At 44.2% G+C, this 26,171-nt stretch overlaps 1 protein-coding gene across 1 annotated transcript; it reads right to left on the bottom strand.

Annotated features, from left to right (window-relative positions):
- Positions 1-8,124: 8,124 nt before the first annotated feature.
- On the bottom strand, positions 8,125-15,919 carry STEEP1 (STING1 ER exit protein 1). The gene is made up of 7 exons (XM_073361340.2): positions 15,730-15,919; positions 13,819-13,936; positions 12,287-12,328; positions 11,536-11,674; positions 10,906-10,995; positions 9,614-9,706; positions 8,125-8,634 (listed from the first exon to the last, which is right to left on the bottom strand). The coding sequence occupies exons 1-7, from the start codon at positions 15,851-15,853 to the stop codon at positions 8,572-8,574; spliced, it is 669 nt and encodes a 222-aa protein (XP_073217441.1). The 5' UTR covers positions 15,854-15,919; the 3' UTR covers positions 8,125-8,571.
- Positions 15,920-26,171: the final 10,252 nt, after the last annotated feature.

Below are 26,171 nucleotides of genomic sequence, written 5' to 3'. Positions count from 1 at the left end.
GTTTATCCTCAATCCAACCCTGTTTGATTTAGAGAAAGAAGTGATACTCTGTGTAACTACAAATGGGTACAATTAAAATAAATGATCAGGCAAGCACATGGTCTCCTGGACTGTAATAAACTGGAATTTGGCTGACACACACATTCCTTTTTTGCATTCTGAGAAAAATTTAGGACCTCAGACATTTGTCAGAAGACAGATTTTTGGTTGCATCTCAAGGAAAAGTATTAGGCTTCTTCATAGCAGCTAGAGATTCAAAAGATCTATTCAATTATGTAATGTATTCCTTTTCCAGGGTAGGATGTAACAATATCCAGACATTAAACAGAGGCTACACTTACATTCTTAATAGTGAATAATAGCTATTATCTATCATTTACAAAGTGAAAGTAGAGGGATGATGGGAAATTCCTAGTATAGCGACCTTACTATTTATTATTAAAGAGCTTTAAAATCATATACAATTAATTAAAATTAATATTTTGGGGAAAGTACTCTTTGAAATGTATACATTTTTAAAATAACTCTAAATTTTGTATCTCGGACTGATTTAACTTACCAGGAACAAGCTAATCGCTAAAGCCCACCTGGCCATTGCAGTGGGATTTTCAAGAGCACAACCTTGGCCTAACTGTGCTTCCATTGAAGTTAGGGTACAATTTGTGTTGGTTTCAGGGAGAGCTGAGCCCTTTTGAAAATCTCCTACGCTGAGCCCTTTTGAAAATCTCACACTACCTTTCAATGGGCATGTCGGCCTTTCTTTAAGAACTACAGATGGATAGGTAGGTCAAATAACAATCCAAACTCTCCAGCTTCAGGAGTTAAACCAAACTGGAACTGGTGTCAGGGGGAGGGGGCATAGAAGAAATTTGCACTATGGCAAATTAGTCATTAACTGACAATTTTGAGGTTTCTTGCACCTTTGTGTGGGGCATCTGCTACTGACCACTGTATTGGACTAAATGGACCACTGGTTTGATTTGATATGGCACTTCCCATGTTCCTATGGACAAGTTAAAACAGGGGTCCAGATGCTAGGGTGACCAGATGTTCTGATTTTATAGGGACAGTCCCGATTTTTGGGTCTTTTTCTTATATAGGCTCCTATTACCCCCCCCCCAACCCCCGTCCCAATTTTTCACACTTGCTGTCTGGTCACCCTACCAGATGCATAAAGCCACATCATGACACAGCAAGCCGGTGTCTCTCTAGAGAAAAAGTATTAAGTAACTTCTGATATGCTGATGGCTCAAGTTTGGTTTCAAAGCCTTTCACACTAGCATACACCAAGAGTTACAGTGCATTTATGATGTTGTGGAGTATTATGTTACCCTGAAGATTTACATAAAAGTAAAAATAAATGATGGCCTATTGCATTTAGATACTTAGGGCCCTACCAATTCACAGCCATGAAAAACATATCATGGACTGTGAAATCTGGTCTCCCCCATGAAATCTGGTCTTTTGTGTGCTTTTACCCTATTCTATATAGATTTCATGGAGGAGATCAGCATTTCTCAAACTGGGGGTCCTGACCCAAAAGGGAATTGCACAAGGTTATTTTAGGGGGGTCACGGGATTGCCACCCTTACTTCTGCACTGCCTTCAGAGCTCGGTGGCCGGAGAGTAGCACCCTGCCAGCAGCAGCGCAGAAGTAAGGGTATCAGTACCACACCCCCACCCCCTACAATAATGCTGCAACCCCGCGACCACTCCTTTTTGGGTCAGGACCCCTACAATTACAACACTGTGAAAATTCAGGTTTAAGTAGCTGAAATCATGCCATTTATGATTTTTAAAATCCTATGACCGTGAAATTGACCAAAATGGAATGTGAATTTGGTAGGGCCCTAAATATACTTTATCGACAGAAGGAGCTGATTATGTATCAAAGGTGCAGAGCAAGGATACTGTAATAGCTGAATGGCGATATTTGGCTTGTATGTTCTGCGAATGACCTTCAGGAAAGGCAAAGCACAATCTTTATTAAGTCACCTGCCAGAAGGTCACAGCTGGGAGCTAGCAGAGCTGGATTTCCTTTTAGGGATATATGTGAAGTCAGGAAGTGTTCACTATATTAGCTAGGGCTCCACCTTCAGCTGTGTGTCATTCCAGCCACGCCTTTCAGTAGCAGTGTTTGTAAGGCTTGTTGACCTCTTGTGGGAGTTGTAACATGTCACACACCTGGGGGCTCCCGAACATGCACAAAGAGACTAACAAGCATGAGGAGCATTTGTTCCCTCAGCCGCAGCTTTCTCAGACACCTGCAGCTGTACTGGTAGAGATCAGGGCTCCCTGTCGCTGCCCTGTGTCGGAGCTGAGGTTTATTGGCAGGCTTGTCAGCCGGAGACAACCAGGGAAGTTTCAAATGTCTCATTGAAACACCCATTGCAAAAATCCTTCCTCTTAGGACATGCCTTAACAGAGCTGCATACGCAAGAGGAGGGAGTGGCCCCCTTCCTTCCGCCCAGCTGTGAATGCTGACTCCCCAGTGGGGAGTGGCTTCCCAATCCCACCAGCATTACAACCTTAACTGTAGCTCACGAAAGCTTATGCTCAAATAAATTGGTTAGTCTCTAAGGTGCCACAAGTCCTCCTGTTCTTTTTGCGAATACAGACTAACACGGCTGTTACTCTGAAACCCTCCACTGAAAGTCACTCACTGGATCAGCCAGGCAGGAGGAGGAGTTACACTGACATTGCCTAGCGCATGCCTGACCTGAAATGTCCCCTGCGGCTCTGCTCATTGAGAGGGATTGTGCAGTTGTTTTGTGACGTGGGGAATGTCACATGTCAGCACAACCCCTAGTGGGGACACAGTTATACTGATACAACTTCGCTGTAGAGGTTAGGCTATTCGCTATACCAGACAAATCCTAATGTAGACAAGGTCTTATTCCCCTTCCTGTGTAGGAATAGCTATACCAGTGTAAAGCACCTTCCTACCAATATAACTGTCTCTATGATATGGGGTATACGCTATACCGGGATAGGTAAAACAGGACAACTTTTGTGTGCAGACACCCCCTAAGGAAGAATGTAACACTAATAATTATACTCAGGACATATATAGCACTAAAGCACTTTACAAAGGTGGGTAAGCGTTTTACAGATGAGGACAGTGCAGCATGAAGAAGTGTAGAAAATTCCCCGGGATCTCACATCCAGTCAGCAGTGGAATTGGGAACAGAATCTGCTTTTCCTGCCTTCCAGTTCACTTCTTAATCAATGGACGCTGATTTCCAAGAGTAAAAGGTCAATGTACTATCCCCACTGCATAAGCTCATTCCCAAGTCAGTTTTTTACAGCACCCTCCAGAGAGCTTTACAGAGCTTTGTGTGTAAAATATACAAAAATTGGCCTTTACAAGCGCTCTGAAAGAAAATACATTCTTGTTTGTTTGACTATCTTGGGACTGATGAGCATTAGAAAATTGTTACTGGAACTTGAGAATTTCCATGGAAACAGTCAGTAACTTTTTATTTCAGTGCTAGATCTGGGATTGGAACACAAGATTTCCTGCCCCTAGCACAGGGATCACATCACCATGATGTCCTATTGCATTTAGATTTGGGAAAAAAAGGAATTTAAATCCTTCTGGGGTGAGTAGACCTAATTAGATATGGGATTTGAACCAACAATGTGTAATGGTGTATTATAACAGAGAGCCTGTTGCCTGTCTCCTTCATCCATACAACATATTAGTGAACTGTACTGCTGCAAGGCCTAGAATTTGTGATGCAAACCCTCCTCCCCTTTCTAGTGGCTGGCTGTGTCAAGGGTTAGAGCCCTGCGAATCTGCAGATATCCATGGACCATGTTTGCAGATTGAATGCAGATACAAATTTTGTATCCAGGCAGAGCTCTACTGACGTTGCAGAGCACGAGCAGAGATTTGTTTTAAATTATAGATATAATGGTCCATCACTGAACTATTAGACAGATCTTTATTCACAAGAGGAAATCAGACCTGCTGCTGTACAGAGGATGGTCCTCGAATGCCAAACCTAGGAGAAAATGACATTTTCCCGTACTGCCCTGCTAATACTGCTGCAGATTCTGAGAATGAAGAAGTTAATCACTGGGAAAAAATGTCACAAGTGACTGTTAAGAGCAGCTGAGATTTAACTCCGCTATCTTTGCTCAAAGCTTCATTTATTCTAGCTGATTTAATGCAATTAATGAAAACTTGTGCATACAACAGTGCATGCATACACACACACACACATACAGAAGTAACAAGTGGTAATTTTATGTCCTGCCAGAGAAAGGTCCTGAACTGAGCTCTGTCTTTGTATTCATTCAACAGGACTTTGGCTATAGTGGGAGCAGGTTCACGCCAACCCTAGGCTAAATTAAATTTAGTGGGAGCAGGTTTAGTGCCAACCATAGGCTAAATTAAATTCAGCATCCCAGCTGACATCACTGACCACGCTGTAATCGTATTGAATAAGAATGATTTTTAGTTTTAAAAGCAATTTCCTATCCCTGGCACCTAGTCAGAAGAAAAGTTCTCTGGTTTTCAGCAGCCTAAGTCCAAATATTTAGTGGGGCAGGCCTGCAGTTGAGAAATGTGACAAGATCTTCAAAGGACAAAGACATTGAACTGTATGTTTCCTTATCTCAGTAGAACTCTTTTGAGTTAGTGACATTCTGATTCTGCACTGTTCTATCTTGCTGAGATCAGGAAAGGACACTGACACCAAAGCCAAAAGTCTAGGACAGTGGCTCTCAATCTTTCCAGACTACCGTACCCCTTTAAGGAGTCTAATTTGTCTTGCGTACCCCAAGTTTCACCTCACTTTAAAACAACTTGCTTACAAAATCAGACATAAAAATACAAAAGTGTCATGCCACACTGTTATTGAAAAATTGCTATTTTCACCCTATAATTATAAAATAAATCAACAGGAATATATATATTGTACTTACGTTTCACTGTATAGTCCATACAGCAGTATAAATAAGTCATTGACAGTATGAAATTTTAGTTTGTACTGACTTTGCTAGAGCATTTTATGTAGCGTGTTGTAAAACTAGGCAAATAGCTAGATGAGTTGATGTACCCCCAAAAGACCTCTGCGTACGCCCAGGGGTATGCATATCTCTGGGTGAGAATCACTAGTCTTAAGACACCCTTCTTTCAGTTTTATTGACTCTATCCAGTGAGGCCCTCTGCTGGTTGGACTGTGGTACCACAATCAGACAAAAAAAAAAAGGAGGACTTGTGGCACCTTAGAGACTAACCAATTTATTTGAGCATGAGCTTTCGTGAGCTACAGCTCACTTCATCGGATGCATGCCGTGGAAACTGCAGAAGACATTATATACACAGAGACCATGAAACAATACCTCCTCCCACCCCACTCTCCTGCTGGTAATAGCTTATCTAAAGTGATCACTCTCCTTACAATGTGTATGATAATCAAGGTGGGCCATTTCCAACACAAATCCAGGTTTTAAGAGAGTGGTCACTTTGGATGGGCTATTACCTGCAGGAGAGTGAGTTTGTGGGGCGGGGGGCGGAGGGTGAGAAAACCTGGATTTGTGCTGGAAATGGCCCAACTTGATTATCATACACATTGTAAGGAGAGTGATCACTTTAGATAAGCTATTACCAGCAGGAGAGTGGGGTGGGAGGAGGTATAGTTTCATGGTCTCTGTGTATATAACGTCTTCTGCAGTTTCCACAGTATGCATCCGATGAAGTGAGCTGTAGCTCACGAAAGCTCATGCTCAAATAAATTGGTTAGTCTCTAAGGTGCCACAAGTACTCCTTTTCTTTTTGCGAATACAGACTAACACGGCTGTTACTCTGAAACCTGTCACAATCAGACAAGTTCTCTGACTCCTTTGTAAAGCCAATGCCCTTTGGTACAGCTCCACTTAGTCACTATTTCTCTTGCCCTCTCCATCTGTTACACACAACCCTGGTGTTTTCTAACTAATGAGCCTCTGAAACAGGCTTCAGACCAGGGAAATGCACAGGATTAAAAATTTGACTCCTTTTGCAAGGGCATGTTTTGTGCCCCTGCTGCAGCCCCGGGGCCAGAGGAGCTGTCAGTTCCTGCAGCCGGGGCCGGAGGAGCTCGCTCTCCCCACTGCAGCCCCTGGCCAGATGAGTTCTGTGTCCCTGAAAATTATTGGGGGGACAGGTCCCTAATTGCCCCCCCTTGTGCATGCCCCTGGGGCTAATACAAATTTCTGCTACAAGCTGGGGGTTTAATCAGTGGGATGCAATGAAGGGGGAGAGAGGTCTGGGAGTGTAGGTTGATCATAGGCTGGCTGAGCCCCAATGTGGTACAGCTGTGGAAAAAAAACAATGCGATTCTTGGACATATCAGGCAAAGCATTTCCAGAAGAGATAGGGAAGTATTAATACCATTGTTCAAGGAACTGGTAAAACCTCATCTGGGACAGTGCTTACAATTCTAGTCACCCATGTTCAGCAAGAGGAATTCAAACTGGAACAGTGGAAGAGAGGAGCTACTGGGATGTTGCAGAGAATGGAGGGCCTATCTAATGAGAGGAGATGGGAAGTGCTTGGCTTGTCTAGCCTAGCAGAAAGAAGACCGAGAAGGAATATGCTTGCTTTCTATAACTACATTGGAGATAAACAAGAGGTAGGCTGAAGAGCTATTTAAGCTAAAAGACAATGTTGGCACAAAATTGGCCATGAACAAATTCAGGCTGAAAATTAGAAGAACGTTTCTAACGAGCAGAGGGTTTTTGTTGGTCTCCTTCCTTTTAGCATCAGAGGGGGCCGTGGCTGGAGCTGACACATTGGATTGGGTGGCCAGTGCTCTGAGGCAGCATTGAGCATGCTCTCTCTGTTGCTTGGCTGGTTCTTGTTCAAATGCTCAGGGTCTAACTGATCGCCCTATTTGAGGTCAGGTGGGAATTCTTCCCCCCGAGGTCAGATTGGCAATGAGCTTGGGGAGTTTTCATCTTCCTCTGCAGCATATGGGTGCAGGTCACTTGCCAGGATTTTTGTGGCTCTCTCTCACCTAATCAATTCCCAGACATTGCAGGGGCTTTGGCATTGGTGCATGTTGGTTCCTCCTATTCTCTCCCTGTGGCACATAATAGTTTAGTCTCCTGTGGGCTGTGATATGTGGGTCTAATTCCAGTAGTTGGGTTTAGTGTGTAGGTGCGGGGTGGCTTAGGGGGCCTTTGGTATACAGGTGGTTCGGGGGTAGATCAGGCGTTCTCAAACTGGGGGTCAGGACCCCTTAGGGGGTCACGAGGTTATTACATGGGGGGTCATGAGCTGTCAACCTCCACCCCAAACCCACTTTGCCTCCAGGATTAATAATGGTGTTAACTATATAAAAAAGTGTTTTTAATTTATAAGCAGGGGTCGCACTCAGAGACTTGCTATGTGAAAGGGGTCACCAGTAAAATAAGAGCCACTGGACTAGCTCATCCAGTGGTCCCTTCTAGCCTGAAACTCTCATTATATATGAATTTTTATTGTTTTTTCAGTGCATAGTTAATAGTAATTACATTCTAAATTTCCTTCCTATCCATTTACTCATTATAAGTCTAAACACTAACAACATTTTGGGTAACAGATTGCTTAGACTTTAGAGACAGAAGTACTAGTCAAGTTAGAAGTGGTAGTCAATGGATTTTATTAAAGTCCTAGGATATTTATATTTGCATTCTTTAGTTTAAAGAAGGCAGCGGTAGAGCCACTTTTTGTTTTCAGTCATTTAAGGTAGGGTTGGACTTCACCCTGCCACATCTGTACCAATTCGTTGTTAAAACTGAATTTAAAAACTTTTTGATCACGACTGTTTTCCGATTTTCAAAAGAGGGGACTCTTTAAGTACCTTTAGTTAGGCACCCAAATGGCCTAGTTTTCAAAAGTGCTGGGAACCCAGCAATTCCTATGATTTTGGAAGAATTCAGCTGGGCGTTTTCAAAGACACACTGCTTACCAATTGTGTTGCACCACTGGACCTTGTTTCAAGTCTGTTCAGTGAAGATTTTCAGTTAAGTAAACATGTTGAAGATTTGTATAGATTATCACCATTCCAGTTTGTGCTAGGGCGAGAATTCCCTTTGTATAATATACTGCATGATTTGAAGACTTGTTTTTTAAATAAGAACATGGACAACTTACTTTATAAGGATTTATTTGCTGTGTATAGATTATTGCTTTACCTACACATCTAAGAGTCCAGTAAATACCTTATGTACATCTGAAAATAGCACACACTGATCTTTTGTACCAGTGTCTTAATCCCATGCACACACCTGGCAGAGGGTTTCCCCTGGAACAGATGTTACCCCAAGAGTCAGGCAAAACACTCGAGAGTGCACAGAAGTGTAATTTAAAAAAAGTCCTGGAAGTCCTTCAGTGTATTAAAATACCGGAGATCAAAGTACAGCCTCTAGCAAGACAGTGGCACCTTCCAAGCTGGTTTCAATGCATGGCTCTTAAAAGTTGTACTTAAGATCTGCAGGGCTGACTGAATTCTCTGTTGGGAGTCTCAGGAGTTGCTCTTGGTTATCCTCCCTCTCCAAATAGTCAGCTGCCTGAGCACGATCTGATGCGGGTTCCTTTTATTTGAACTGATTATCTATCAGGGTTCCTTTCATCTTGGCTTTCTTGGCTTCCAGCTCAGCCTGATTAGAAAAATTGGAACAGAATGAAAACTCTACACAAGAACATCATCACGAGTAACTTTCTCTCCAGCACTCTGAGGTACGATCTTCTGGTCTGAGCACTACTAATGCAGCATGCAGCCACCTAAGAGCTAAGTGCAGAACAAAACGCTTCAAGTCTCTTCATTCACTACCCTCTTTGTTTCTGGGTGCAAATCAGAAGGTGGATTTCAATCTTTGAAGCGCCAAATGGTCTGGTATTAGATACGTAAGAGGCCATTTCACACTTTATATCCTGCACTGGCAGGAAGGTGAGCTAGATAATCTAGTAAATCTTTCCCATCTCCAACTTCTATAAGCCTGTTGCCACAGTTAAGATCACTGAGCATGTTCTTGATGTTGGTTGTCCTTTGCAGGACTGCAGCAGAGCTACTGCACTGGCAGGCCCTCCTTTCTGTAACTTACTCCCTGTTGTAGCCTACGCTAAAGCCCGAGTGTGGCAGGCTTGAGGACACAATGTAAGGCACTGGATAATCTCCCCCAGCTCTGATCTGACCATTCAATGGCTATCTGGCCTCAGAGGCTGCCCTGGTTGCACTGTGTCTTATAAACTACCCTTTTTGAGTAGGTCTATGTATAATTTTCTATGATCTTCAATTTTAGAGGACGAGAGAAAACCTCTACAGTACAGTCTTCTCCTCATAGGACGGGTAGGAGAGGTAAGATATGGTGATGTCTAACAACAGGAGCTTACACAACTGGGGGAAAACCTACAATAATTGTGTGGATTTTCTTAATATTATTAATAACTTTTTCAATTCAAGTTAAAAATGCAAAGGATAAATAATTTGGACTGTTAAGCTTAACAACTGCCCACCCCCAAGGCTGCATATGAACTCTGTACACCCACTGTAGGGTATTAAGATATGCTGCTTATGTATACTGCCAACAGACCCAAGGGAATTGGACCAACAATGCACTGAAAACAAAACAGACTTACCAGTTCCTGCAGCCTCCTTTTGCTCATGCCTTTGCGTTCCAGCTGCTTCTCAATCACTTTAGCATTCTGTGCATAGGAATCTGCAATCTCTCGCTGAAAAATATACAGTGCCACTGCGTTATACTGTGGGCCAGAACTGCACTGCCTCACGGATCTGACAAGTGAGATGGGTAGGATCAATTTCCAGCTGGGTATAAAGTTCGTGACAATGTGAGCACTACCCAACTTTAGCGTGGGGCCTGCACCTGTCAAAAGATCCCCATTGTGCTATAATGCTTGCTGCTGTATATCTTTTGTTCTCCCAAAAGATCTCAAAATGCATCAGATTGACAGGCAAACTATAAAGTGATAAATTATCCTGCCACTGAAATGCAGTCACCTCTAGGGCACAGCACGCCTGCTGTTTAAAGTGCATGGTAACAGCAGTTTAGAACAGGAAGTAAAGAATCAGGACCACAAGCCACTGGCCAACTGTAGTCATCACCACCATGTTCTGGCTGGTACGCGCAAAATGCAATCAAGAAAGGTTGATATGTAATGTGTGTTCTGGACCAGGTCTCTTCATTAGCATGGCAGAGGCGGTTCAGGGGAGATCATAAGGGCAAAAGGATTCTGTGTTACCAGATGGGAGACTATTAATACTACCATATGAGGAGACTGTCATCTGCATGTTAAATATATTAATTACCTGCTTATCTATATGCAGTCTTAACCAATCTGAACCCACCTGACTTGAGATCACCCATTCATTTCAATCAAGAGCATTGCAGAATGCAAAATAAACTGAGGAGAATGACAAGGAAGGAGAGGAAGGAATGAGGTCACAATTCCCCTCAAACTGCTGCACAGAGGGAAAAGTACGTTAAGGAGCCCTCCTAGAATAGAGAGGAAGACAGTGCTGAGAGGATGGCTACTGCATAGGAACTCACTAGCATTATTTGTTAGCTTGTCCTAGAAGATACCCATCTCACTCGTACTAGTAGGATGATCCACACCTGTGGCATGAATCTTATTAGCCACAGAAATGTTCAAGTGAAGAGCACAATATAAATACTTAGATGGATAACTGAGCATTGTGTCTGACTGAACTTCCCCGGGGAAATTCAAATCTTCTATGTGATGAATAATGGACTTCCCTTATGTATGGATCAGACCGAAAGGCTAAAATGGAATTAAACTGAAAGTGTTGCCATTCAGACAAGAAATTTCTGGAAAGCTTAGATTTGGTATCCCAACAAAACCTCTGTGTAACTTGGTATCTTGTTGGCATTAGCAGGGCAAAGAAAACTCACTGCTTCAATCTCCTCCTCCTCTTCATCAATGGTGGAGACCGTGACTGAACTGAACTTGCCCATGTCTTTGGTCCGTTTGGTCATCATCACCTAGGACACGAACAAGAGATTTTGCTTTAGTTCAGTGCACATTAGTGTTACCAATAATTTTCTCTACTCCATAGCCTTGAAGGCGTCTCCTGTAAATCCATACTGTTAAGTATTGCCTTTTATTGGAGGCACAGTAAGATTAACCACATGGGTTTGCTGGTACCAAGAAGTGCCAGCTCTTGGAATCAATGTACTCAACACCAAGAACTGGAGAGAAGATAATATTCAGGTGTCGAGTCTGAGATGCTTTCAAATGGATCTTCTAGGTTGCTTAGGCCAAAGATCTAACAGGTGCAGGGATCCCTTCCCATCCTTATTCCTCTGTCCTCCAGTTTCAAAAACTTCATGTTAGTCTTCCTTGGCAGAAGTTGAATGCAGTCAACACCACTATTTCAGGGTAAACTAGAAGGGATCATTAGAGTGACATAGCACAGGGGCCAGGCATTCTAGCAGAGATGGCCAGACCTGTTAGGTCATTTTGTCCATTCACACCCTTTCGAAAGGCAAAGATAGCTTTGTAACTCATCTAAGTCTAATTACCTTTTTGGGAGGCTCTTGTTTCTGAGTGTATATGTTTGTTTTCCCAAAGCCCTGGCCAAACTTGACCACAGCTCCATCGACAATGAAAGTAACTGGGGCATTCTTCTGCTGGTGCTGGTAGAAGAGCAGAAGTCCACACCTGGAAACAACAACACATCTACTGGTGAAAGAGTGCAGATCTCAGTCTCATGCTCAGATGACTTGGTTGTAGTTTATTTACCAAACGGGCTCTAAAAACAGCCTGTACCGCAAACTGTCCAGTGTAGATAATTAGCCTTTTTGAACAGGCTGGAACTTCTTTTCAGGTAACCGATCATCAAAGAAGGAGACAGATCATAGACCAAACATTAGAATGTCAACAGGTGAAGAGTCACAGATTTTCTCAAAAGCCCATTTTATAATACAGTCTGGTCTTTCCTTCCATTATGTGATACATACTCAACTCTCTCCCTGCTTTCCTTAGCTGCCAAATTGAGAAATGCAATAAAAATGAAAAGTGCAATTAAAGTGGGACAAATGGGAGTGCTGGTAAAAGGCTGTTTTTTATATTCTGGCCCCAGCTACTTGACCAGGATCAGGATTACAAAATGTTAATACTCACATCACATCACACAAGTCAAAAATCTCATGTGTCCAGCAGCTACTCTTACAAGAAGAAATGTTATTTCTAAGGGGCTGTGACACACAATGAAAAGTAAAAAGCAAGCATCTCCTATGCTGTAATAATACGATTTGATCTGCTGACACTTACTTTCCACACTTCTTCCTGTACTGCCTCTCAATACCTTCTGGTCTGCGGGAGAAAGAGAGAATTTACAGAAAAGTGGGAAGGCATCAGCTACTGCTGTCTAGATACTAAAGGAGAGTGCATTAGAAACACTTAAGAGTAAACAGAAATAATTCCAAATGAGCAATGAGATAGTGGCTTGGGGACTGTGTATACCTAACAGATCTGCAATTCATTAGGTATCCATAAAGGGGTAATACAAGTCTTATTCTGGGCACCAACTAAAAGAGACATGGGGGAAAGAGATCATGAATAGGGCATAAAACTAGAATCGCTGGAGGAGTAGAGAAGGCAGGAAGACACAACACAGCAACAGACCGTAGTGAAGTAGTGGTAGGCCCAGGGCAAAGACACCTTTTCTTTTAAACCCCTTTTTAAAACATTTTTCTCCAAGAAAGGCTTGCTACCTTGATTTTATCCCTAATGAAATCTCAACATCCTTCCTTACTTGAGCTGTTGTTCTGTTTTGTCTTCAGGCTTGTCTATATAAACACTTAGTTCACAGCAAACTCGGGTCTAAATCTACCCCACACTAGCCTGCTGTGCAATAATTAACTCAATGGACCCTGCTGCCTCACTTTGAAATGAGAGTAGAGCCAAGCACACTACAGAACTTTCAGCGCATGGCAGCAGGGTCCACATGAACAATTTGTGATTGTCTGACTACCGTGGATAGATTCACACACCAGCTTGCCACAACCTAACTGTCTATATAGACAAGCCTTTAGTCTTCTCTCTCCTAGATTGTAAATTCTTTGGTTCAGAGAACGTGTCTCAGTCTATGGTATGTTGTAAAGGGCCATGTAAATGTGTACGAGATTTTTAATACTAATATTCCCAAACAGAGTTAAAAGTCACAGCAAGACTAGAAAGCAGGAGTGCTGCAATTTACCTGAAATCCAAGAGAGGAGGAAAACAAAGCACAAGGTCCCCAAATAGGCTGCACTTTAACCTGTCAATTCTGTATTGCAGTGACCAATGTATTTATAAAAGTGACTTACAATAGGCTCTCAATGGCCTCCTTTTATCAGAAATCCAACAGCAAGGGTGCTGGCAGTCCAAGCTTCTTCGAAGCTGCTCACTTCAGATTAAATAGTTTTGCTTCACGTCTGCTTTTGTTGTGGTCATGAAATAAGGGCCAGCTGGTCCCTTCTTCGACAATTAAATAGTTTTTGCTTCATTGCCTTTTGTTTGATGAAGCCAACTAAAATAAATAAGATCAATAGTAATTTTTCCTCTGGTAAATAGGAAAGAGATTTAGCATTCATATGGCATTCTATATATGGTTGAAGTAGCTCAAATGGGGACCTGAACTATTTGACCATGTCTCTTTAATATCAGCAAATGAGCTGATGACAGTGTTAACAACTTCAGATTTAGCAGTACTCAGGTTACCAATTTTAGGAGTTATTTTCATCCAAAAATTTGAAGCACAAACAGCAACAGTGTCACAGCAACTGTCAAGGAAGCCAACGGAGGAAGAGAAGGTTTCCTACCTTCTGAGATAAACATTTTCCTCCTCCTCTGTGTTACAGAATTTATGGGCATGTTTGGCTGCATCAATCACCCGAGCTCTGTCTCGAGGCCTCATGGGCAGCTTCTCCAGCTGACAGTCTGCAGAAGTGAAGAGAGAAGCTGTTATAGAATGCAGATTCAGATCCGTCGCTAAGGGATGGAGTTCTGATTGTCCGGGAGTGTTCATCTGAGATGGAGACACAAACTTTGAAGGGCCAATTTTTTTTTTTTTTGGTGAATACCTAGTGACTTTCTTCATCACACGTTTTCTTTAAACACCTCATTATCTCTCCCCCCCCCCCCCCCCCGACACACACTAAAAAGCAGCCAAACAAAAGCATTGGTGCACTCTGTTAGATTTCTGCATGATCTCCTGGTGACAAACGTTGAGTGATTTAGCAACCTAACTGATCAAAGTCCAGGCACAGAAGAATGCCCAACATTGCAGTACCATATTTCTTCTCCCTCCATCGGGCTCCAGAATGAGCAAACTCTACCTCACCTCAGCTGGAGATTCATCATAACCCAGCACCATTAAGGATGGAGGGGAAGACAGGGAAAAAAAAGGGACCCCAACACAAGGATTTTAAGAAACTGAGGACATTGAGAGATGTCACAGAGTGGTGACAAAACTTAATAATGTTAATACTTAGCAACTCTGTAGCACTTTACATATCCAAAACTCTGAACAAACTTTCATGCCCAGAAAACTGAAGTACCTGGCTTAAATTAGTACGAGATGGGCTGCGGACTCAGGAGCTCGTCTTCCAGTGCTGTGATCAGAGAACTCTACCATCCCTTTATACTCAGAGAGTCTCATAATCAATTAATTTAGTGTCTCAGCCTCCCCAGGGATCTACAGAAGCTTTATCCCTCCCACTCTGCAGATGGGGAAACTGAAATACAGGGAAAGTGACTTGCCCAAGGCCGTGAAGGGAGAGAATGGCAGGGCCAGGAAGAAAGGCCCGAAAGCAGAGCTACTTCTCACTCAGATTTTCTCAGGGACCCCATTGTCATAAGGTGGTGGGAGGCCATTGGGTCAGCTGGTCCATCCCAGGCACATTCTGAAGTGCAAGGGAGGTGTCCACGTCATCTGAAAATCTTCTCAGTCCCCAGGGATGCCCAACATCCCCTCCCACCTGTGACCGCCAAACTGACCCACCAAACAACACCACACACGCAGCTGTCATCCCAGCCTCTGGCCTTCAGGGATCTATAGGGACACACCTGGCCAAGACGAGGGTCCTTTTCCTTAGTCCCCCGCAAAGCCCCAGCTGCCCCCTCCCCACAGTCCCCCACTGCCCCTCCCCCCAGGTTCCGGTCCCTCCCCACAAGCCCCAACTGCCCCCTCGTCCTGGGGTCCTGCCCCTCCCCGCAAATTCCTGCTCCTCCCCCCAGTCCCCCACTGCTCCTCCTCCTCCTCCTCCTCCTCCCCCCGGGTTCCTGCCCCTCCCCCCCCAAGCCCCAGCTGCCCCCTCCCGGGTTCCTGCCCCTCCCCCCAGTCCCCCACTGCTCCTCCTCCTCCTCCTCCCCCCGGGTTCCTGCCCCTCCCCCCCCAAGCCCCAGCTGCCCCCTCCCGGGTTCCTGCCCCTCCCCCCAGTCCCCCACTGCTCCTCCTCCCCCCGGGTTCCTGCCCCAAAGCCCCAGCTGCCCCCTCCCGGGTTCCTGCCCCTCCCCCCAGGCCCCCACTGCTCCTCCCCATAGGCCCCCCACTGCTCCTCCCCCCGAAGACCCCAGCTGCCCCCTCCTCCCGGGTTCCTGCCCCTAGGCCCCCACCGCTCCTCCCCGCCAAGGCCCCAACTGCCCCCTCCCCCCAGGTCCCAGCTGCCCCCTGCCCCCGGGTCCCTTCCCCCGCCCCCGGGCGCCCAGGCCCCAGCCGCTCCCCGGCTCACCCAGCACCAGCACCATCTGGCCGCACAGACAGTAGTAAACGTGCAGCGGCTTCTCGCCGTCATCGTACTCCTCGCGGTCCCGGGTGTCGGAGCAGACCACGGAGCGGGACACCACCTTGGGCATGGCGGCGCCGAGCGAGCGCAGCCGGCGGAGGCCCTGCCCCTCGGCCTGCGTCGGGGTCGGGCCGCCCCTTCGGGGGCCGGGCCTAGGGCGGGGGCCTCGGCCGGCCTCCCCGCAGGGGTGGGGCTCAGCGCTGCTGGGCCGGGGGGGGGGGGTACGCTGGGGCAGGAGTTGCCCTGGGAGGGTATAAAGCGGGGAGATCTGGGGCGGTAAACCAGGGGCGGAGTTGGCCTGGTGTGGTTATATTGGGGGAGGTCACGGTGTACAATGGGGGGCGGGCGGCTCTGGGATGGTAAACACGGGGGGGGGGGTGCTCTAGGAGGCTGTTGTCCTGGGATACTATATACTAGGACAGGGGGAGCTGCCCTGGGATGGATGGAATACACGGGGGTTCTGTCCTGGGATATATGGAGGGACTGCAGTAGCCTAGATTGTATACTGAATTGGCATGATATAATGGGGCGTTTATATGTTGTGACATGCACCCAAGAAGGGGCCCTACATGGTGTGTATTGGGTGGGGGGGACATATGCATTGTGTTGGCAGTAGCTCACCGCTATAACACACTGTATATTAAAGGGGTTGCTCTGACTTTTGGTAGCAGAGCATGAGTATTTTGGATTTCTCTGGCCTGCATTAGCATAGCCCATACAGGGAAGGATGCTACAGCATCTCTGTTCTACGCTTGTAGAAAAGGAGATTTTCAAAGGCACTAATGGGAATTAGGCAACCAACTCCAGTTACTTTCAATGGGAAATGGGCATCTGACTCCTTTGGGTGCTTTTGAAAATCCCAAGACTGTCTTGCATATGAGCAGTTTAACCCAGATTGTAATGTTTGTATACTACAAGCAGTGTATATTTTAGTGCTGAAAATCACTTTCTCATCTAACAGGTTTCAGAGTAACAGCCGTGTTAGTCTGTATTCGCAAAAAGAAAAGGAGGACTTGTGGCACCTTAGAGACTAACCAATTTATTAGAGCATAAGCTTTCGTGAGCTACAGCTCACTTCCTCAGATGCATATCGTGGAAACTGCAGCAGGCTTTATATATACACAGAGAATATGAAACAATACCTATTCCCACCCCACTGTCCTGCTGGTAATAGCTTATCTAAAGTGATCATCAGGTGGGCTATTTCCTGCACAAATCCAGGTTTTCTCACATCCCCCCCACCCCCATACACACACAAACTCACTCTCCTGCTGGTAATAGCTCATCCAAACTGACCACTCTTCAAGTTAAAATCCAAGTTAAACCAGAACATCGGGGTGGGGGGGGTAGGAAAAAACAAGAGGAAACAGGCTACCTTGCATAATGACTTAGCCACTCCAAGTCTCTATTTAAGCCTAAATTAATAGTATCCAATTTGCAAATGAATTCCAATTCAGCAGTTTCTCGCTGGAGTCTGGATTTGAAGTTTTTTTGTTTTAAGATAGCGACCTTCATGTCTGTGATCGCGTGACCAGAGCGATTGAAGTGTTCTCCGACTGGTTTATGAATGTTATAATTCTTGACATCTGATTTGTGTCCATTTATTCTTTTACGTAGAGACTGTCCAGTTTGACCAATGTACATGGCAGAGGGGCATTGCTGGCACATGATGGCATATATCACATTGGTGGATGTGCAGGTGAACGAGCCTCTGATAGTGTGGCTGATGTTATTAGGCCCTGTGATGGTGTCCCCTGAATAGATATGTGGGCACAATTGGCAACGGGCTTTGTTGCAAGGATAAGTTCCTGGGTTAGTGGTTCTGTTGTGTGGTATGTGGTTGTTGGTGAGTATTTGCTTCAGGTTGCGGGGCTGTCTGTAGGCAAGGACTGGCCTGTCTCCCAAGATTTGTGAGAGTGTTGGGTCATCCTTTAGGATAGGTTGTAGATCCTTAATAATGCATTGGAGGGGTTTTAGTTGGGGGCTGAAGGTGACGGCTAGTGGCGTTCTGTTATTTTCTTTGTTAGGCCTGTCCTGTAGTAGGTAACTTCTGGGAACTCTTCTGGCTCTATCAATCTGTTTCTTTACTTCTGCAGGTGGGTATTGTAGTTGTAAGAAAGCTTGACAGAGATCTTGTAGGTGTTTGTCTCTGTCTGAGGGGTTGGAGCAAATGCGGTTGTATCGCAGAGCTTGGCTGTAGACGATGGATCGTGTGGTGTGGTCAGGGTGAAAGCTGGAGGCATGCAGGTAGGAATAGCGGTCAGTAGGTTTCCGGTATAGGGTGGTGTTTATGTGACCATTGTTTATTAGCACTGTAGTGTCCAGGAAGTGGATCTCTTGTGTGGACTGGACCAGGCTGAGGTTGCAACCTGAAGCAAATACTCACCAACAACCACATACCACACAACAGAACCACTAACCCAGGAACTTATCCTTGCAACAAAGCCCGTTGCCAATTGTGCCCACATATCTATTCAGGGGACACCATCACAGGGCCTAATAACATCAGCCACACTATCAGAGGCTCGTTCACCTGCACATCCACCAATGTGATATATGCCATCATGTGCCAGCAATGCCCCTCTGCCATGTACATTGGTCAAACTGGACAGTCTCTACGTAAAAGAATAAATGGACACAAATCAGATGTCAAGAATTATAACATTCATAAACCAGTCGGAGAACACTTCAATCTCTCTGGTCACGCGATCACAGACATGAAGGTCGCTATCTTAAAACAAAAAAACTTCAAATCCAGACTCCAGCGAGAAACTGCTGAATTGGAATTCATTTGCAAATTGGATACTATTAATTTAGGCTTAAATAGAGACTTGGAGTGGCTAAGTCATTATGCAAGGTAGCCTGTTTCCTCTTGTTTTTTCCTACCCCCCCCCCCAGATGTTCTGGTTTAACTTGGATTTTAACTTGAAGAGTGGTCAGTTTGGATGAGCTATTACCAGCAGGAGAGTGAGTTTGTGTGTGTATGGGGGTGGGGGGGATGTGAGAAAACCTGGATTTGTGCAGGAAATAGCCCAGCTTGATTGTCATGCACATTGTGTAAAGAGTTGTCACTTTGGATGGGCTATCACCAGCAGGAGAGTGAATTTGTGTGGGGGGGTGGAGGGTGAGAAAACCTGGATTTGTGCTGGAAATGGCCCACCTGATGATCACTTTAGATAAGCTATTACCAGCAGGACAGTGGGGTTGGGAATAGGTATTGTTTCATATTCTCTGTGTATATATAAAGCCTGCTGCAGTTTCCACGATATGCATCTGAGGAAGTGAGCTGTAGCTCACGAAAGCTTATGCTCTAATAAATTGGTTAGTCTCTAAGGTGCCACAAGTACTCCTTTTCTTTTTTCTCATCTAATACCTCCCCCTGTCTATGTCAGTTTCCTCATCTGTTAAATGAGAATTATGCTACTTGCCTGTCTTTTTCACAGGGGTATTGTGAAGTTAGTTAATATTAATAAAGCACCTTGGGAGCCAAATAATTTAAGATTAAAAAAGAGCTAGCCATATGAATAGCCAATCAAAAAAATCCGGAGTTTTAAGTAGTGACAATAAAAGTTTTGGAAGCAATATTAAGCCTTGTATTGGCGGTCTTAAGCCCATCTCTATTAGCGATCAGGATGAGATGTAGGTGTGGAGGGCAGAATGGATTATCCCATATATGCTTACTGCAGGCTTCTTATGCCATCCTCTGAAGCATTTGGTTCTAGCCACTGTCAGAGATAAGATCTTGGGCCAGATGGACTGCTGATCTGATCCAGTATGACAATTTCTACATTTCCTATGAGCCTCAGGTAACAGGCTCTATATACTGCAAGTGCAAAATGTTTGAGAATTAAAGGGAAATAAGTATTTAAAAATGTTAGAGACCCTTATGGTGGCTCAGAATACTATGGAATAAAGATATTGAAACTATAACCTAAGGATAGTGAAGCCTGTTTAGCTAAGGACTGTCCTTTGATTCCAATGTTTACAGAATCTATTTTGGATCCAGAAAATATATCCCGCCCAAGCAAAATGAAAATACATGCAAGAAAGTAAGGTCCAGATCCTGCAAAGAGCTCCACTTAATTTAATGAAATGAGAGGTCTTAGCATTAAATTAAGTTTGGTTCATATGTTTCCTTTGCATATGGTGGTTACACAATGTCTATCTTTGTCACAGGTCAGTAATATACACCATGTTACATACAAGTGATTTGAAAGTTGCTTTTGAAGACATAAATTATAAATCCCTGTGAATGTTATTCATATTTCCAAGCTTGATGTTAGGAAATTTAATTTCCAGTTTTATTGTCAATAACTCTTACTGGGTTTTAAAAGCAAACAGTATATAAAAATGTACAAATAAACCCAGAAAAAAATTGTAACTACTCACAAATTTATTCCAGCTAGACAAACCTTCTGTGAGCAATAGAAATCCTGTACACACAGAATAGAACAAGCAGTTCTTGGCACTGCAAGTTCAACATATTCTCCAGGATATAAATGCAGTGCAAACTTCTGTGTAGTAATGTATGAACAAAACATACAGTAGTACAGTGCAGAGAAAGTAAGTCTGAGTTGTTCGGTGAAACAATTTAATCTAGTGCCTGGATGGAAAAATCAAGGTATGAAAAAAGCTTTATTCTTTGGCAGTTTCACACATATTTTATCCCCCTCTATTGTGGAAATGTTTCCCTATGAGTACTAGCTATTGTATAAACTCCTAACTGACATTCTAAATATGGAGCTATTGTAGAATTTAATAATAATCCTCCATGTGGACTGAAGCAAAACTTAAATAACTAAGAATCTAGAAATACTAATGGACCAGATCCTGTGAAGAACACTGAAATCAAATGCAAGTTGAGGGGACTCAGCACCTTGGAGTGGTTGAGCACAAACTGGGTGTCAGGGAATGCAACCTATTCAAATTATCTAATAGTTTAGCCTAGTAGTTTTTACACTTTTTAATGTTACAGAATGAGATTACTCCAGAAGGAATGATAGACTACTTTTCATACATTGTCTCTAGTGCTGCAGCTGTTCATTGATTGTGGTACTTGCTATTGTTATAAACTTGGGAAACACTCAGATACCATAGTGATGGGGTGTATAAGTAACTATCCAGACAGATCCTATTTCTAAAGTCAAGAGAACATAATATAATTACATAGATTTTATGTCAAAATGGATTAATAAAAGACCAAGTTCATATCTTGTGTTACTAGATGCAAATTCACTACCATCAGTGGAGAAACACTTTCTTTGTTCTGGCTCTGAATTTGATCCAAAATGCCAAATTTGGTCCAACTGAAAAAAATTTGGAGCCAAAACCATTTCCCGCTAGAGTCAATGACAAATAGTTCCATTCAGCTCAGTCTAGGGCTTTTCCCACATCCAGAGAGAGACACTGATTTCTTGCAGTTGAACTGAGCATATGATATGGAGAGGAGTCCCTTTCTTTGGCAAAAAACATTTCCCTAGAACCTAACCCCCCCCCCATTTACATTAATTCTTATGGGGAAATTGGATTCGCTTAACATCGTTTCGCTTAAAGTAGCATTTTTCAAGAACATAACTACAATGTTAGGTGAGGAGTTACTGTACCAGTATATGTACCAGATCACTGAACACCATAGTAGGAAACATGATCACAAAACGCCTCAGCAGTAAACATGCTAATGCAACCCAAAATGTATTTGTGAACAGGAAATTATATACAGCAGCAGTAAAGCTAGATAGGTAGGTAGTATTTTAGGTTTTTATTTCCATTCACTGTGTTGTAGCGAGCTGAAGGCACAATCCCCTCTTTGTGACCCCGCATAGCTGTTGTTCCTGTCTCTTCTGATCAGCTGTTACAAGTCACATGCAAACTGCCACAGAACCTTTGGACTACCACAACAGTCCATCTGATTCTCAAAGGGCCTAGTGATGACTGAACCTGGGGATATGCTAAGCAAAAAGAGCCCTCAACCATGCATGTAGTTGTTTCCATCACTTCATACTGACTCAACAGATATTCCAGGTGTCCGAATGACACACCGACTGAGGGACAATCCTGGGAGATTTGTGTTGATTTGTGCGGGTGATAAATGAGAGGCATTTGCTGCATGATGGGCTATGCATATTTGGGGTGATTGTGTGTGTTGGTTGTGTTATGGTGTGGGTGGTTTTGAAGAACTGTAGCAGCTGGGCTAAGTAATCAATCATCTGTGCAGTCTCCCTCATACGACTGATGAAACTGTTGCATACCAACTGGCTGTAGAGTAAGGTGATTGGTTGAGTTACCTCTGCTATCACAATGGGCTAGGGCTCTGGGATGGCATAGATGCATACCTTACGGTAGCTGCTGTACATTGCATGGGTATAATTCATTAAGTCAAAATGCCTGAGAATTTAAATATTTGACTGTAACAGAATGAAAAATACAGTGATGATTTAACCTGGTGCTATTGTGGACAAAATGAGCCTCAACTATGCTTGTAGCTGCTTCTGGTGCTTCACACTGACTGTACAGACATAATAGGCTTCCAGTGATACACAGAGTGAGATTCCTGGACTCTTATTATATAGATGATACAAAACACTTCCAGATACCCTGTATAAGCTACAAAATGGTGGTCAAGGTTTTTTGGTTTTGTTTTTAAATATGAAGCAGGCACAGCATATACTTTTGCCCAGTCAAGGGTCACCTTGGCAATTTGCTAGGAGCCCAAGGGACTCATCAAATTTATATAAATTGACCAGATTGCAGCCACACTCATCTGCAGTGCATAATTGGCCCAGGATACCATACACTGCTCTGATGCAAACAGGGGCCATTCAGATCAAAATAGAACATGGCACATGGAAGCTTGCAGTCTCCCTAGACTGCACCCTTATTACGAAGATAAGGGAAGCTATACGCCATATTGTAGAACTGAAGGGGCTGCACTTCTGCCTCTGGTTATAAGAAGTTCAGCAAATAGCCCTTACAATTCGATTTACTCTTCTTTCTCTCCTCCTATACAAGTAACAAACCTGCAATTTGTTTTCAATACAGTTTTTCTATTCATCTCTACCATGCATGACAGCAGAGGGGTACTTTATCAATACAGTTGTTATTATTATATCTTGTGTATTTTCAGTGAGCATGGGTCAGCTCATCCCACTAATATAGAAGTATTTGTAAAGTCAGACATCAGTGTAGGGAGCAGATGTTCTAGATTCCTTCTCACACCCTAAATGCAAGTAAGAAATTCACTGCTCTATCACAAAATGGACTTAATCTGCAGCAAGGGAGATTTAGGTTAGATATTTGGAAAAACTTTGTAACTATAAGGGTAGTTATGCTGTTGAATGGTCTTCCAAGGGAGGTTGTGGAGTCCCCATCATTGGAAGCTTTTAAAAACAAGTTGGACAAACACCTGTCAGGGAGGGTCTAGGTTTACTTGGTCCTCCCACAGTACAGGGGACTGGACTTGATGACTTTTCGAGGTCTTTCCCAGCCCTACATTTCTATGGTTCAGTGAAAAGTACAAGAAACCACTTGCCATTTTGGAAGATTAAGAAGCAACCTGGACACCTATAACCAGATGTAAAAACTCCTGTGAACAGTTAAAAAGCCCACTGGTGCTCGTATAACCAGATAAGAAACCTCTTGCATCCAATAAATTAAGAAGCCACCCTAGCTGTAGGGACTGCCTTTCTGTAAGCAAGTAAGAAGCCGCCCATTCCCTTTATAAGCAGTTAAGAAGTCAGATACCCCATAAGCAGGATAAAACCTCCTTCTGTCTCATAAGTAAGAACTCCTTCATTACCTTCCCCCTTAAGCAGATGTAATGCCCCCTTCAGAGACGGGATGGAATGTTGGGGCAGAAAGTGCCATTGCCGTTGGAGAGGTATTTAATAACAGTAGAGAGGGAGTGTTGGGATCAGAAGGTTCAGTGACAGTTGGACCCAGGCAGATGGACTGTCATCTGAATGTTGCGCTTCTGAAGTCCTGTCCCAAGAGGCAGGAGGAATCTGATTGTCATAGACAATATTAGGAAATTCCATTCAGGCAATGTGATTGTAGATGGGCCAAGAGGAAATTTTAAGAGGCTCCTGTTTCTGTTGGGAAACAATAGCCGCGGTGGAGTCTCCATCACAGACAACTTTTAAATCACAATTGGATGTTTTCTAAAAGATCTACTCTATGAATTATTTTGGGGAAGTTCTATGGCCTGTACTATACAGGAGGTCCGACTAGATTATTACAATGTCCCTTCCAGCGGGGGAAGCTATAAATGGCACGCCAGATAGTTTTCCCCCATATGGAGCACTCTTCTCTGATGAGAAACAACAGTAACCACTAGAAGCTGACAGTGGATACCAAAAGTTGGAAGTGGAAGACAGGAGTGGATCACTGCATAATTGCCCCATTCTGTACACTCCCTCAAAAGCTCTGGTATGGGCCACTGTAGGTGACAGGATACAGAGCAAGATGGACCATGGTCTGACCCAGTATGGCCACTTTTATGGTCTGGATTGCAGGAAGTCCTGATGGTGAATGGAAGTGATTCCCACTGCTTCTCTTGACAAGCAATAGTTGTGGCTACAGGGACAAGAGCTTCGTGGTGGTGGTGCTGGTGGTATTGTGTGTGTATATGGGGAGAAACTGGTTGTCAGGGGAACAGTATTCCTGGGTATTTCACTGTAATGGAAATATAGAGAAAAAAGTATAAAAGAGAAAAAATATTTAGTGATGGCAAATGGTAGACAAGTGACCACTAAACATGAGGGACCAATACAGAGAAATTAGGCTTTTCCAGATGCAAATCATTTTGCCAAAAACCAAAGGGAGACAAGAATGTGTCATTAATTTATTGTCAAAACATGTATAGAAAGCATTTTATCGGTGGCAAAAGTAATGAATGGGATGCTGGTTTCAAAGAAATACAAGCAATAGAAAACAACCTCACCTCACATACAAAGGGGGCAATATGTTCTCAAGAACATCACAACTAGGATGGGCTTTCCTTTCAGCTGTTCAGCACTACTGCACAGCTACTTTGAATCAATCAGTATAACTATCTAGTGTGATTTATTTACAGCAACTCAACTCCCTAGCAAGAGTAAAATGACTGCCCCACTGGGTAACTTTTTTTTAAGGTGGAGTATAAGGAAATACGGGGAATAATGAGACAGGCAAATCATTATACAAACAGAAAATCGTTTAGTGACTCCTAGAATATGTTTCAGAGTAACAGCTGTGTTAGTCTGTATTCGGAAAAAGAAAAGGAGTACTTGTGGCACCTTATAAGGAGAGTGGTCACTTTGGATAAGCTATTACCAGCAGGAGAGTGAGTTTGTGTGTGTGGTTTTTGGAAAAAGGGGGGGGGGTGAGAAAACCTGGATTTGTGCTGGAAATGGCCCACCTTGATTATCATACACATTGTAAGGAGAGTGATCACTTTAGATAAGCTATTACCAGCAGGAGAGTGGGGTGGGAGGAGGGATTGTTTCATGGTCTCTGTGTATATAATGTCTTCTGCAGTTTCCACAGTATGCATCCGATGAAGTGAGCTGTAGCTCACGAAAGCTCATGCTCAAATAAATTGGTAAGTCTCTAAGGTGCCACAAGTCCTCCTTTTCTTTTTTCTAGAATATGTTGTTATGCATAAGGATCAGATTCTCTTAAGACACACGCTTACCAGACACACACAAACGGAACAAAAGGCGGCGAACACTCAGTCTATACAATGATGACCTCTGCCTCTCTGATCCGGCCAAGGGTGGCATTTAGTCGAGTAACCAGCGCCTGGGGTTCCGAGCGGGGCCGCCCGGGAGTGGTATTTAGCACTCACTCACCCCCCCCCCCCCCACGAGGTAGGGCGGCTTTAGATGCATTGTGGTACTTCACAAAGATAGGAAGCCCCGCCCGCTCTAGAAACCAGCTACGCCCCCTCCTTGCTCCTAACGACCAGCCCGTGCCCCTTACCCCCTTTCTTGTTATCCCCATAAGTGTGTTAAGAGTTCCCCCTAATCAAATTAGGATCCCTAAGCGGTGTTTCTGCCCCCCCCCTCCGGCAAGTGGAAATCCCCCCGGGCTTCGTCCCCCCATAAGCAAATGGCCCCGCTGCCCTGTTCCCCGCCCAGCAGTCAGAGCGCCTCCGCCCGGCTCCTCTCCCCACCCCCACATGCGGAGTCCAGGGGAGGATCCGGCGTGGGGAAGCCTCACACAGCACCGAGCTGACAGAGACGGGGAAGGAGATTTCCCCCCTCCGCGTCAGCACTTCCTGCTCCCCCGCCTCCGCGTCAGTGGTACAGCCCCCTGGTTCCTTAGACACCGCCCCGCTCCCACCTCTCCGCCGCCCGTGGTGGTAGAGTCTGATTTCGCTCAGCTGCATCCGCCTCCTTCCCCTTCCGCCG

The sequence above is a fragment of the Lepidochelys kempii genome, chromosome 9 (assembly GCF_965140285.1).
Source record: "Lepidochelys kempii isolate rLepKem1 chromosome 9, rLepKem1.hap1, whole genome shotgun sequence".
NCBI classification, from domain to species: domain Eukaryota; kingdom Metazoa; phylum Chordata; order Testudines; family Cheloniidae; genus Lepidochelys; species Lepidochelys kempii.
The sequence above is the reverse complement of the archived record's forward strand: the minus strand, read 5'-3'. Positions and strand labels throughout refer to the sequence as shown.